This window comes from Peromyscus leucopus, chromosome 1, assembly GCF_004664715.2.
Source record: "Peromyscus leucopus breed LL Stock chromosome 1, UCI_PerLeu_2.1, whole genome shotgun sequence".
NCBI lineage: Eukaryota > Metazoa > Chordata > Mammalia > Rodentia > Cricetidae > Peromyscus > Peromyscus leucopus.
Window position 1 is genome coordinate 93059179 of NC_051063.1, and position 14923 is coordinate 93074101.

A 14923-nucleotide genomic window follows, 5' to 3' on the forward strand; every position below is an offset into this window, starting at 1 on the left:
ATGTATACCTCTCCAAAAGTCAAAACTCTGGGAAAATGTTCTTCTAATTGGGAGTCCCTGGGCTAATCTGTAAAGCTACTAGGCTAAACAGAAATGCCCGTTCAAGTAAGTCTGAAATGAAGTGAATATTAAATCAACAGAAGCATATAACTGACATATTAGTCAACTCAAAAAAGATGAGTGTGTCAGGGAGTGGGAATGGAAATGGTCTCCCATCAAATAACAAAAGAGCTGATGAGTTTTATACTTAACTAAAGGAAAGGCCATGGAAATACAGGCCTTTATGGTATTCTAATCTGGGCCTTTCCTATCCCTGTATAGCAGTAGTCTCAATATGGCAACAGACTAAGCATAATCGTGCTGTGGATACCTGATGCACCCATGCCATCACATATAACTATAGCAAATCAACATAAAAGGAAAAGGAATCATTTATCATACAATTGTACATCTCTTCTTCCTCTGGAAAACTACATTCCCAGAGCACAAAAATTATGGATATTAAGTCTTCTTAAATAGCTCACCAACATCATCTGAGGCTGTTCACCATCTTTATCTGTCAAATGCAGAAAGTTCTTCTTTCCTGGCTCAAAATTAGCATCAAGAAGAGACTTGTCACTGGTGTGATCCAGTGGTGCCTATGGGTAAAAAATGTTAGACTATAAGAAAATTAATTGTGATAATAAAACACCAAATACCTACACATTTTCATGAAAGTAGCATTTTTCAGTAACGACTTGGATAAATTTCTTTTCAGCCAGGTTTTGAATGAACTCATCTATCACACACTAAACCCAATTAATAGTACATATGCTGTGGGCTATCCCAGAGGCTCACATCCTCCAACATCTAAAATCCTAAAGAAAAGGCTAAGGGATTGATGTTATATATAATACTCATCAAATTCAATACACTTTGTATATATACATTGGTTCTTTTTCTAAAATATATGCAATGCAATAGATTTTCATAAAAATCTTTTAAAAAGCTTGTATAACTAAAACTACAAAATATTTGATATTTGAGTATAAGAATTCTCAGATAAGCAATATACTGAATATCCAAACCAAAGCAGGGATGGTAGCTAGCACTTGTAATCTCAGCACTTGGGAAGCTGAAGCAGGAGGATCACAGTCAAGTTCAAATCCTACTGGGGCTACAGAGTGAAACCTTGTCTCACCCCAAATCACAAAATATACAGCATAACTGTGTGTGTGTGTGTGAGTGTGAGTGTGTGTGTGTGTGAGTGTGAGTGTGTGTGTGTGTGTGTGTGTGTGTGTGTGTGCGTGGTGCGTGCGCTAATATAACCCTTTAAGGAGAAGGCTGAACTAGGAAATGCTATCTATTTCCACTTTACTGTCAGGACTCAAGAGGGTATGGGGGTGGGGGATGGAAATGATCACTTCTTCAATAATCTTCACCTAACTCATTTACTACTGTAGTAAAAACAAATACAGGATTGGATCATATGGTGACCTAATCACGTGTCTGCCAAATAATCCTCTAAACTCCATGAATGCCAACAAAAACTTTTAAAGAAAAATTTCACAACAGCACAGGAAAAGAGTATCATGAACATACCAGAAATTCTGAGAAATTAAAAAATAGAAAACAGTTATGATTTATAGAAAAAAAACAAACCTATAGGAAACCCAGGGCTCAAAGTGCCTACCGGAGACTGCTGTGGAAGGAAACACATAAGGGTGATAGGAAACACTAGGCAAAGGTCAAGAGCTGAGGCCAGGGAACCGAGCTGAACAAATGGGAAAAGGCATTCTGTCATTCTGGCCTCTCCTTTTCCTCTTCAGACTAAGCAGTGGGCAATGGAACTTATTTTCTCCCTGCCAAAGCAAAAGCATGGGCACTACAGTCACTAAGGCAGAGCAGAGCCATGCAGGGAGATGCTGGGCACCTCTCAACCCCACAGTCAAATGGAACTGACATCAGGATGCTCCATCCCTTCTAGAAGAAAATGGAAACTGAATACTGCAAATTTTATCAGCTTCTGTGGAGATTCTTGAATATAAAGATGAACAAAACAAGAATCACTCAGCTTTTGAGGAGATGCTACAATATGAAAGAAATGAGGCAATGCAACAAAGAAATAGAAACAGATCACAAAGGAAGCAAGCAGTTAACAGGACAGAGACATAAAAAAAACGTTCACACCTGAGACTGCATACATTAGAAACTTTGGAGTTTGGTAGTTAAAGAGTTTTACATGGTAACACATTACAAATGTACACAGAAAAAAATGCCCAGAAATACACATAAGTATACAAATAAAAGGAAAAATAAGTGATCTTATTAATAATTTTTATTAAAAACATCAAATGACTATCTCAGTAAACATGGAAAATTTCTTCAGTTGATATGTATGATAACCACCTTTTTATGAATACAAAACTGATGACCTGATATTATGCAAACTTCAGGTCAACTGTTGACTCCACAAGGGAAGAGGGACCAGTCACAGCATCTCACTCAGCACTACACTTTTGATAACCATATAAATGGCACTGTAATGTCCAGGCTTTCACTTAATCACCACTAACAACTGCAGTAATCATAGCTATGACATTATTATTAGCAGCTTAAGCAGATGCTTTAGGTCTGAGGGTTACCGTATCAGCAGTATTGACTCCATTTCCCCACGCCAAATCAAAGGTTCCATTTATGTAGCCTACTTTGTTGGCCACATCTTCAAAGAGCTTTCTGACTGGGGTAGATGCTGGTAAATTTAAAGTGATCCGTTCATTCACTGTCTTTGAGTTAGTAGTATCTTGTATTATACATAAGACTCTTGGCTCTTCAGCAGCATTTTCTATCTGAAATATAAAAAAAATAGTTATTTTCAATTAATATTCTTAAAGGGAAACACAATTATAAATAACTATAAATTTTATGATCATTGTAAATGACCCATAGACAGTATATCCTCTGTACTGTTTTACTCTGTCTGAAACACACTCCTAATAGATCATGTCAAATGTAAGCACCATGTTGCTTTGGAAAAGTAGTTATTCTCGTGGATATCTGCTTTTACCTTTAAGGTTATAAAGCAATAGAGCCAAGAAGCCATGAAAATTTTAAGTTAAAAATTACAAAATTTGGGGCTGGAGCAATGGCTCAGATGTTAAGAGAGCTTCTACAGGACCTGAATTTGTTTTCCAGTATTCATGCTGAGCAGTTCACAACCACCTGTAACTCAGCTCCAGGAGACCCAGTGCTCTCTTCTGGCCTCCCTGGGCACCAGGCATATAGGTCTAGACATATATGCAAGCAAATCATATACATAATTTTTTTAATTACCAAGTTTGATCTTTAAAAAATGTGTCAATACCAAGTCTTTTCAACTATCAATCTGGAAATTAGACTTTAAATTCTTCTTCCTTCTATTATAAATTCTCCTTCCATCAGTAATTATTAAGACAAAAATTAAAAAAAAAAATCATTCTCAAAGCAAAACAAAACCCAAAATATGCCGTACACTCCCCCTTAAGCTCTTGAAAATACTGATTTTTATCTTCCATTTCCCATGGTGCTAGCAGTTACATCAATTGTATCTGAACACCCCGGATGCTTGAGTGGAAGAAATTCCTTTCTCCTCATCTAAATGGCCAGATCAACAAGAGCCACCTACACCTACCAAGTTTCTGAAACCAGAGCCAAGCTAAGTGTCTTCCAGTTTCAGCTCTCCTCTTTACCTGCCACTAGCACCAAACTGTATCTAGTCTAGTCTACTTTCAGGTATCCCTTGCTGCTGTTCCCGACTATAATCAAGATTATCTCCTATCAAAATTATGGCAACAGCTTTCTGAGAAGTCTGCATCTTTCAATCTCATATTCCTTCAATCCAAAATAGTATTTCTAATACTAGCTCCATTCTAATACTAGCTTGCATTCCCTAGAGGGCCTCTGGCCATCCCTACAAAAGGCTATTCAGAAACACAATCGTCACATTCTGGTGCTCTACCCAAATATCTTGTCTCCTCTCTTCTCCCTTTCTCACTTCTCCTACTTTGTGGTGCTGCACTGAATTTAGAGTCTCTTGCATGCTAGCCAATACTCTACCACTCTGTGATTAATCCCAGCTCCAAGAATTCCTTCTTTGTCTTTAACAGGATAACTTCAACCTTTTGCTTATGTCCATATCATCTACTTTAAAATAAGAACTAATAATATCACTGACTAATACTGACAAACAGGACAGCCACAAGGTTTATGTTAGGTGAAATAAAGTAAAATCATTGTAATCTGTTTCTGCAATGTCAATTTTGGACTTGGAAAGGATTGTATAAATTAAGGTTAATCCTATTAAGAACAGAAATACATTGCTATAAAAGTGTAACATTTAAAACAGATCGGCTAGCACCACATTTTAGACAAGTAAAAAATTTAATTACTAACAATAACATACTTAAAAATGAAAATGAGAAATACCCTCTCTATAAAAACTAAAACTGTAAAAGAGGGTATTATTAACATGCCTCTGAAAAGGAGGAAAAGCCTTCAACTGTGTATTTAAAGTAGACATTAACACACAGAATGAATTATATCATACACTTGAAATCAAAATTAAGAAACATAAACCAGACCCTTTAAAAAAATTGGGGCCTGGAGAGATGGCTCAGCGGTTAAGAGAACTGATTGCTCTTCCAGAGGACCCAGGTTCAATTCCCAGCACCCACATGGCAGCTCACACTGTAACAGTTCCAGGGGATCCAATACCTTCACAGACATACATGCAGACAAAATATCAATGCACATAAAATTAAAATAAATAAAATTTAAAAAATCTGGTCTAGAGTAAAAGGATGAACTCAAAATAATTTCAACTACTAAACATTTTTTTTTGGGGGGGGGTTGGTTTATGTTTTTTATTTGTTTGTTTTGAGATAGAGCCTGGAAACATATCCTAGACCAGGCTGGCTTTGAACTTTTCCTGACTCAGCCTTACAAGTGCTGGTATTAAAGGCATGCCCTACCACACCCAGAAAATATCTGCCTTTATAATTCTAACATACCTTAGAAGACCCTGGATATGGAAAATGCTGCAGAGTAATATACTAACCATGGTGCTATGGCAATATCACAGCCCTATGCATCCTCAGCTGCCAACTTCCTCAAAATGTGTGAGAGTAAAGTACAAGAACTCTAGATTCTTTTCCTCCCACCTGAACACACAGGGAAGTTACCACAATGGAACCTACGTGAAGAGCACTGTGCAATAGTAAACATAAAATTTAATCTTATGTGTTCCTTTTACTTCCTTTAATGTCAATAATTATTTTTTATACATACAATTATGCTGCCCTTTAAAAAAACATTAAGGGCTGGGTATGGTGGTGCCTGCCTTTAATCCCAACAATAAACAGGCAGAAGCAGGAAGATCTCTATTGAGTTTAAGGCCAGCCTGGTCCACATAGTGAGTTCCATACCAACAGAGCTGAACTCTGTCTATAAATAAAATGAACAAATACATAAATAAATGTTAAGAGTATAAATAAAGACACAGAAATGATCTATAATTCTATATCTCAAGAGACATCCAGTAATGTTTTACTGAGCAACTTTCTAATATTTTTCCTATGCATTCACTCAGGCTTCTTAGACACAGTCACTGTTTCAGAGTAGACAAGCTATTTTACATTTCTTGATTTATAAATACATCATGCAATTCTTTTTCTGTCAGGCTATAATTTATCACTTTCAGCTGAAAAGTATTATTTAATGCATGGATTAATTTTATTTTAAAATTTATTTTAAAAATAAAATTTATCTATTTTACTGATTCTAGGCCAGATTTGACTACGCTTTTTTTTTGGGGGGGGGGATGGTCAGTATTGAGGATTGAGCCAGAGCATTGGGCATGCTAGTCAAGTGCTAGACTACTGAGCTACAACCCCAGCCCACAAACTTTTAAAAATAACTATGTGGTAAAGCTTTGCACCCATTCTGTTTTCTAAAATTTCCAGGCCCATCATATATTACTCTTGAATTCAACTCTAATATAATTTTTTTGTTTTTTGGTTTTTTTTTTGGGGGGGGGGGTTGAGACAGGGCTTCTCTGTGTCGTTTTGGTGCCTGTCCTGGAGCTCGCTCTGTAGACCAGGCTGGTCTTGAACTCACAGAGATCCACCTGACTCTGTCTCCCAAGTGCTTGGATCAAAGGTGTGCCACCAATGCCTGGCCAATTCTAGTATAATTTAAGCAAATATAATGTTCTTTAAAGGTCTAGACTAGCCCTTTGTAAACCATTACTTTATTTATACCCAATTACCTGGTTTGTTCTTTATTTCACCTATAATTAAACCTAACATGTGGCTACCTACCATACATTTCACCTAACGTTGGAATCCCTGTTTAAAAAAAAAAAAAATTCTCCATTGGAAAGTATCATAAATAAGATATTGTAATTTTATAATAAATAGCTTTTCAAGAGCAAAATCCCTCTACAGTATCAATTTAATCGTTTTCTAAAACATTCAAATGTAAAAATATATTTCACAGATTGGAGACAACTGGAGCAGCTACCTATTTTAAGGCTATACCTTAGAATGATGGTACTTATGGCCAAAGAAAAATTCAGGTGAATTTCAAAATGTTGACTCTTTGCTATTCTTTTTCCATTTTCCCCCTTCTCACGAATTTGAGTTGGCTATGTAACTATGTTTAAGACCATCAGAATGTGTGACACTGTGCCACTTAAAGCTGGGCCTTAAGAAACCATCAGCCTTCACTCTGCATCTTGGAACTTCCCCTTTATTAAGCAGTCCTAATGTAAGAGATCTGATTACCTTGGCATTAGCACACTATGTGGAAGCCCTAGCAGTCTACATAGGCAAAGTGGCCGCTGAATGCAATCACTGAGGTGTGATACATGAGAATAGCATTCTTGGACATTCCATCCAAAGCCAACTACCAGATGAATGGAGCCAAGTAATGATGCCTCAAGGAACAGAGCTCGATAGCTGAGTCCTTGCTCAAACTTCATCTCACAGAATCCTGAATAAATAAATGAATTGTTCTTTTAAGCCACTAAATGTTAGGGTAAGCTGCTACCAGCAACAGGTAACAAAAACATGGCAAGATACAGTCAGGTACATGCAAACTATTATAAAAAGATGTGTCAATGGTAGGTGGAGGTGGGGTGGGAGTGGGAACACACTTGAGCATAGATTATGCTTTAGGGACGGAGCAAAAATCTTTAGTTCAAAGAGTTCTAAGAATTCAAGGTGAAAGAAAACTACAAGTTCTAAAAGCCTACAGAAGATTCCATTTAGGAAGACAAATGAGCTTAGGATGAGATTTTGAAAGGGCAAAGTCCCCTACATAGAAGGCCTAGCCAAGAAGGAAGGTACAGTCACAATTGAATTTACTTATTTGACACACACATCTGACAGTCAACCTAAGAACTGCATTGGAAGCTTGTTGCTTGTATCTAACTCACTGCATAAGCAGTTAATTTCCCAGCACGGCTGGAAAGGAACCCTCAAAAAGTAAAATCAAGATAGAATCTTGGTGCAGAAAGTACGTTAGGATACAGATTGCAGAGTAAATACTGTTTTCTTCCAGAGACAGCTTTGCTACTAAGAGAACACAGAAGTAAGTAGCTGACAAGGGCAATCCTAAGGACACCCTGAATGTATAATTCTCTCAAATCGTCTTGTCTTTACTTCTTGACATTCTTAACCATCAAACTTGGAGATTACCGGTGTCAACATTGAGCTTTTTTGTCATTAAAAACAACAGAAGAAAAACAACAAATAGTTCCTAAGCTGGGCCAGAGCCTACAGTTCTGTAATTCTAGCAACTCAAGAGGTTGAGGTGGGAAGATTCCAAGATCAAGGCCTGTCAGGCAACTTAGTGAGACCGATTCAGAATAAAAAATTTAAAAAGGGGCTGGAGACATAGCTTAGTGGCAGGTTTGCCTAGTAGGTGTGAGGTGTGAGGCCTTAGATTCAATCCCAAGTACCTCAAAAATGACACAAAACCCAATCAACAAAACAGTTCTTAGATGTTTCGTATTTAAAAACACAAAGTAAGGTATATAGCTGATGGTATATGTTCAGTTATTGATGTAGTAAATAACAAAAAGAGCTACCAACATTTGATTTTTATGAGAGAAAATTGTTAAAGAATTAAAATGTTGTGAAGGGTCTTCTTTACTTCTACATTCCACAGTCAACCCATTTTCTCTTCAGGCTGGCATGTACAGTCCATTTCTCTACTTCTGGGTACAGAAGCTGCTATGAGGTAAGAAATGCAGTCTTGGGTATTTGCTTTGTCTAGTCACTGTTCATAATTACTACACTGCTACAGATGATAAAAGAGAATTGAGTATAAATATTTTTGCAACTGAAATTTATATAATTTCTCAGCCCCATTTACATCATTCAATTTTAAGTAATAATTCTTGGTCTGCTGATTGATGAAAATCCTAAATTACATTAAAGAGATGATTTTATTTTTAAGATTCTCTTTGTACTGTATCAAAGCTCTAACCTACTCAAGTTATCTGTGTCATCATTTCCTAAGTGGTCTCCTGCAACCCTTGGGTCCCGGGGAAAACAGATATAGATGAATCCATGGAAAGTGAAGTCTGAACAAAAGGTTAGAGTGGAATGCACAGGGAAGTTGGGCTTATTAGGAACACAGGCGCTCCAGAAGCTAACATTTGTATCTAATTCTTCAGTAAGACTTCTTCTAGGTAGAGGGCCTGCAAGATGGCTCAGTGTGTAAAGACACTTGCCGTCAAGCTGAAGACCTGAACTTAACTCCTGGAATTCACATGATGGAAGCAGAGAATGGACTTCCTAACAAGTTGTCCTTTGACCTTCACATGCAGGAGCAGTAAGCGTTCCTCTCCCAAATAAATAAATCTTATCAAAAATTTCTAGGCAGTAACTTTGTAAGGTATTAAGTTATGCAATCCCTAGTACTATTAATGCAGATATATTTATTTTCTATTATTTATCAGTAGTGCAGAAAATACATATATCTGAAACAACAAGCAAATACAATATCCAAATGTGAAAAAGGGCTCTGCCGTTTTCTTTCAGTCCTTCCTCTGTATTCACTTGTTACAAAGGACTGTCCAGAAGTAAAATCATATAAGATGACATCTATGCTACTAAAATTGGATGGGAATAAAATAGCCAAACAAGTAGAAAACTTAAGACATGCTTTGTTATTAAACAAAAACACGAGCATGCTGTTATTGCTCTGCTGACTATCACACTAAAGCAATGACACCAGCAGGCTACCTGTAAAAATTTCTTCTTCATTTCATCAAAGATATTTTGTCTGCATCTCCAAAACACATCCTATGGCATACAAGAACAAAATGAATTATTCCCATAAAATAAAGGCATTAGTGAAATGAAAGAAAACGATATTTTGTGATAAAATACATATCATTACAATATTACACATCATCTAGGATTCATTCATCATTTATGTTGCAACTGTAATGCTGGGTATCAGTCTTCTATGCATACTGAAAACCTATGGTACAGTGATGGTAAGGCTGACATGGAAACTGGCACATTTTAATGACAGGCACCTTTAAGATAAGCTTCTTACTATAGGTCCTATTTTTTAACAACTAAGAAAATAGACACACACTTGTTGCAAAAAGAAATAAAAGTTACCAATAATCAAGAAGCAATTTCTTGAAACCCCAAGTCTACAATATCCCCACTTCTTCTATACACATTTATCTTTTGCCCCTTCCTTTGCTTAATAAGGAGAACATACTGAATTAAAGGTCATTTTGCCTTTACAGTAGAAATATAATTCTAATAGCAGTAATCATTTTTCAAACAGTGACTCCAGGGTTGGGGATGTATCAGGAGGACCAGAAGTTCATGGTCTCCTCAGCTATATACTGTGTTCAAGGGCAGCCTGGACTACAGGAGACAAGGTTTTAAAAAAAAAAAAAAGCAATCTAAAATAGCAATCATTAGCAATTCAATATATTTCCTACCAAAATCTTTTCTATTTTACAGTGACTCAGGTTCTAACCAAAAGGATCATTCTGTTTGACACAATTTGAATCCTGCTTCTTGTCCTTTACTACTCACTTTTCTGTGCCAGAACTGTTAGTTTAAAAACTGAAGTTTAGTAGAGAATGTTGACTGTATCTTTCACACATACTGACCTGAAATCATCTGTTAAAGCTGCTTTAGTTACCTAGAGTGTAACTGAACAAAGCTCTTATTCCCTGGAGGAGTCTTTACATAGTAAGAAGCAGCAGGCCATTAACAAATCCGAGCAGGCAGGTACTGCCACTCTCAGTCTTAGCATTTCTGTCCATGGTACCCAGATTGCTTTTCCCTTGACAGCCTTACCTCTTTTTTTTCCCCCTTTTATTTTATTTTACAATACCATTCAGTTCTATATAACAGCCACGGATTCCCTTGTTCTCCCCCTTCCTGCCCCCTCTCCTTCCCCCCAGCCTACCCCCCATTCCCACCTCCTCTTTAGCTCAAGTTTCATTGTGGCAGTTTCAAAACATGTGCACCCAATTCTGTGACATGACTCTTAGCAAAAGTAGGAATCTAACGTCACGTCCTTTGAGGTGGGCCTGGTGACTCCCATGCTATAACATGACTTCCAAGGCTGGGTTAAAAAGGACTTTAGACTCCTGGCTTGCTCTCAGATCCATGCCCTTACAATGAGATCCCAGCTGACAACCAGCATTAACAGTACACAGTCCAAGAACTCTTTCAGATGCTTCCAGCCCTATCCTTGCCTGGTTGATGCCACACAGCAGAAAAGTAAGTTAGTGTCACCTGTCTTGCCTGGGCTGCTATTCTGTGAGAAAGAAGTAGTTTAGAGACAGTGGTTACACAGCTGAAGGTAATCAGAACAGCTCAACTCTCGCCATTTTACCATCATAATCTTCTTGCTGTCACTCATCTTCTTTCCCCTCAAACTTCTCCCCAGTTCCTGTAGCCACCTGATCAGCAGTGAATACTTCCCCTATTGTCTTCATTTCCAAAAATAATCTACTGTGAGACAAGACAAAACAGACAGGACTTTTCCTCCCACTTAACAAAAAAACTAGATGTTCCATTAAAATTGTTACTCACACTTAATCTTAGTCGGAAAGTTCTTTATAAGGAATAAAATACAAGTCAAATAACTATAAAAATTAAGCGATGCACATGGCAGCAAATCCAAAGCCAGTCTAATTTACATAATGAGTTCCAGGCCAGCTTAGACTATATGAGACCACTCTATCTTAAAAAGAACAAAACAAGGGGTTGGGGATTTAGCTCAGTGGTAGAGCGCTTGCCTAGCAAGCACAAGGCCCTGGGTTTGGTCCTCAGCTCTGGAAAAAATAAAACAAAACAAAAAACTTTTTTTTTTTTTAAATTAACTCAATAGATAGAAGACCTAAATATAAGAGCTAAAACTATAGTCTCTCTAGAACCAAATATATCTGGGAATTTGGTTAGGTAGAAGATAAACTTTTTAGCCAAGTATGGTAGAGCCTTTAATCTCAGCACCTGAGGGAAGCTGAGGACCTCTAGAGGCAGGCAGACCTCTAAGTTCTAGGCCAGTCTGGTCTACATAGAGTTTCAGGTCAACTAGGGCCTTTTTAGCAAATGGTTCCAGTAAGTAGCCATTCATAGATGGGGAGAATACATCAAAATTTATAGAATTTCTTATGTCCTACATGCAAACCATTTCAGGTACATTAAAGACCTAAACAGCAAAACCAAAGTTATAAATCCTTTAAGAAATTTTACAGAGTATCTTTAAAATATTAAGCTTGGAAGAGTTTTAAGTATGTTAAAAAGTTCAAAGATGAACATTAAGTTAATTAAAATTGAAGACATGTAAAATTAACAAAATAGAAAAGGGCAAAAAGTTAAGAAGACTTGGGAAAGAATGTTCACAAAAATGCAACTAAAAAGCCTGCTTCCTGAGGACAGGAACAGCTCCTTAGAAAAGGATAGCTCCCTAAGAAATGCTGAAATGTGTAAAAGTAGTAATCAACCAAAAGACACTTGAAAAAAAAAAATCACACTTCAAGATTTCCCAGTCTTAGTGTGAATGTAAACTGACACCACTTTCAGGAAACTTTGACATTACATTATCTATAAAACAGAAAATGCTTATTTGTACAACCTACCACTCTCACCCTTAGAAATATCCATCTGCCTTCCTGCTTGCCTGTCTATGGACTCATCCATTCATCCATCCACCTATCTACTGATCATCTCCTAGAGAAGCTCCTGTCTGAGTTACAGCAGACATACATGGAAATGTGCAATTACTACTGCTTAAAATAGCACAAAAACTGCAAACATCCCAAATGTGATTTGATGGATAAACTAATTAAGAGTAGGTATCATTAAAATATGAACCAAGCTATGTATTTTTGGCATTGTATTATGTACTTACTTCTTCTTATAATTTAAATCTTAAGAAAAAACTTGGTAAATTTAACTGATCTATATATACATATATACATATATACATATATACATATATATATATCAAATATATAATACTTTCAAATCAAACAAGTGAAAATTTTACAGATTTAAAAAAAGAAGAAGAAAGAAGGAAAGAAAGGCAGGGAGGAAGCAGAGGGGAACGATGGTGGTACAATCCCTGGGACTGTGGCTGTCAACTTATTTGAGTGAGTACAGACTAAAAACTCAGAACAGATCTGGAAAGGAACAGTCCCACTAAACAAGAAACCTTTAATGACCACACTACCACAGCCAATCACCAAAGAACAAAGCTGACCCTGCTCTACCCCCACCAGCTGCCAAGAGGGTCACTCACTTGGCTATAATAAGGAGTCCCCAGCCCCTAATAAGGGAGATGTCCAAAAAGACAGTGTGGGCAGACTGGAGCACCCTCTTCACTTCTGTATTACAGAAACCACATGGGAAGGAACCAAGTATGCCTGTCTTTCCCTTCTAGGCAAGTGTCAGCTCGGTAAGGGCTGAACTTAATCAGCACCCAACAGTAACAAGGTACTTGACCAACAGCTGAAGTTTATGGTAAGTTTTCCAAAAATGTAATATCCTATAGTTAATGAAACCTGCCTATAGACTCCCTGGGCTTAGCCTAGGTCATGGTGGCGTGGCTGAATACACCAAGAACGTAGGGATCATCAGTAAATCTGGAACCCACTGTGGTGTCACGCTTTGGAAATGGAAAGAAAACTGCAATCTACCAGCACTCCAAGTACTATTTCTTCTTCTGTGACAAAACTAAAATGAAGAGATGGGCCTCTGGTATCTGGCACTATGGTTCCCATGAAAACAATACCTGGCCAGGTCTGGACCTGAAACACCACTTGTGTTCACAGTAAAGTCTGCTGTTAGAAGACTGAAGGAATTCAAAGGCCAGTAGACATACCTAAGCCTACAGTAAATGGGTTAGTTTAAACAAACCTGCCTACAGATCTGGAAGTTCTAATTCTAGTAATAGCAACAACAAAAACTGAAGAGAGCTAACCAGTAGATATCTGTACACTCATGTTCACAACCACATATTAATAAACCCCAAAGTGGAAGAAGCCTAACTGACCATCAGTGAGATGACTTAGTGGGTAAAGGAGCTTGTTGTCAAGCCTAACGAATGCCTGAGTTTGTCCCTGAAATCTGCACAGTGTAAGGAGAACACATGCTGTCCTCTGATTTCCACGTGAATACTATGGCCCACACACACGCATACAAATAAACAAATTTTTCAAAAGATGTTAAAAGGGGAAAAGGCTGGAGAGATGGCTCAGAGGTTAAGAGCACTGGCTGTTGTTCTTCCAGAGGTCCTGAGTTCAATTCCCAGCAACCACATGGTGGCTCACAACCATCTATAATGAGATCTGGTGCCCTCTTCAGGCATGCAGGTAGAACACTGTATACGTAATAAATTTAAAAAAAAATGTTAAAAATATGACAATCTGTTTATTATGAAATCTTGGGGACATAAAATATACATTCCACTCTTATAAATGCTCACATGCATGTATTTATTTAGCGGCTTCCACTGAGGACTTAGGAGTAATGACATATTAACAGCAGACATGTCAGTGTCTATGGTTTTGGTTTCTAGGTACTATTTTCCACAACAAAAATCAAGATCCAGAAGACTTGGTAGAAATGTCTGAGAAAGTTTAAAAGAAAACAACAACAACAAAAACAACCCAACCTAAGTACTCAAAGAAGTATTCAAGAGAGTAATATAAAAACTCCTTGATAGGTTGTTCTCATGGCCAAATCTGGATAATTCCAACATAAGCAAATGATTCACTTAATTTAAAAGTTAACATTAAAAAGACCGCATTATGATACAGAAAGGCAAACAAACAGGTAAGAATGTATTTGTTAATATATCCTGAAAATCTAAACAAACGGGGCACATCCAAATTATATTAAAATGACTGACTGATGATCAGCAGTAAGAATTATAGAGCAGTTATTATTGGCTTAGTATTCCTTGAAAACCCTTTAGAAAAAGAATTGTTTTCAACTGCCAGGTGTAGTGGCACATGCCTTTAATCTTAGTACTTGGGAGGCAGAGACAGGCGGATCTCTGAGTTCTGAGGCCAGCCTGGTCCACACATAGTCCTAGGGTAGCCAGGGCTACACAGAGAAACCCTGTCTCAAAAAAAGAGAAAAAAAGTACTGGAAGTTTTTAAAGCCAATTTTGAAATTACTATTTTGGTTAAGTTGAATGGTAACCATTCCCCTGCTTTAATTTGCTTTCTAAATACAAATCCTCATATATAGAATTTTCTTAAAAAACAAACAAAACCCACTTTGTGCCTATTCTAAAGTTTGTTCAAAGTGTAAAGAAATTGTGGGTAAAGTCTGTGATAAATGAACTTCATTAATTTTTTGTTCAATGCACCATGGTTCAGATTTTCTGAATTTAAACTAATAAACAT

General features: G+C 37.2%; 1 protein-coding gene across 2 annotated transcripts in view; it reads right to left on the minus strand.

The window, feature by feature from the left end:
- Usp47 (ubiquitin specific peptidase 47) overlaps positions 1 to 14923 on the minus strand; it is a 90877-nt gene that overhangs the window by 59793 nt on the left and 16161 nt on the right. The window contains exons 2-4 of one of the 2 annotated variants that reach the window (XM_028875841.2): positions 9270 to 9329; positions 2625 to 2828; positions 525 to 638 (exon numbers count right to left, since the gene is read on the minus strand). In XM_028875841.2, coding sequence (XP_028731674.1) covers positions 525 to 638; positions 2625 to 2828; positions 9270 to 9329 — 378 coding nt within the window. The remainder of the gene's footprint in view (positions 1 to 524; positions 639 to 2624; positions 2829 to 9269; positions 9330 to 14923) is intronic. The other variant, XM_028875842.2, reaches the window with a different exon arrangement.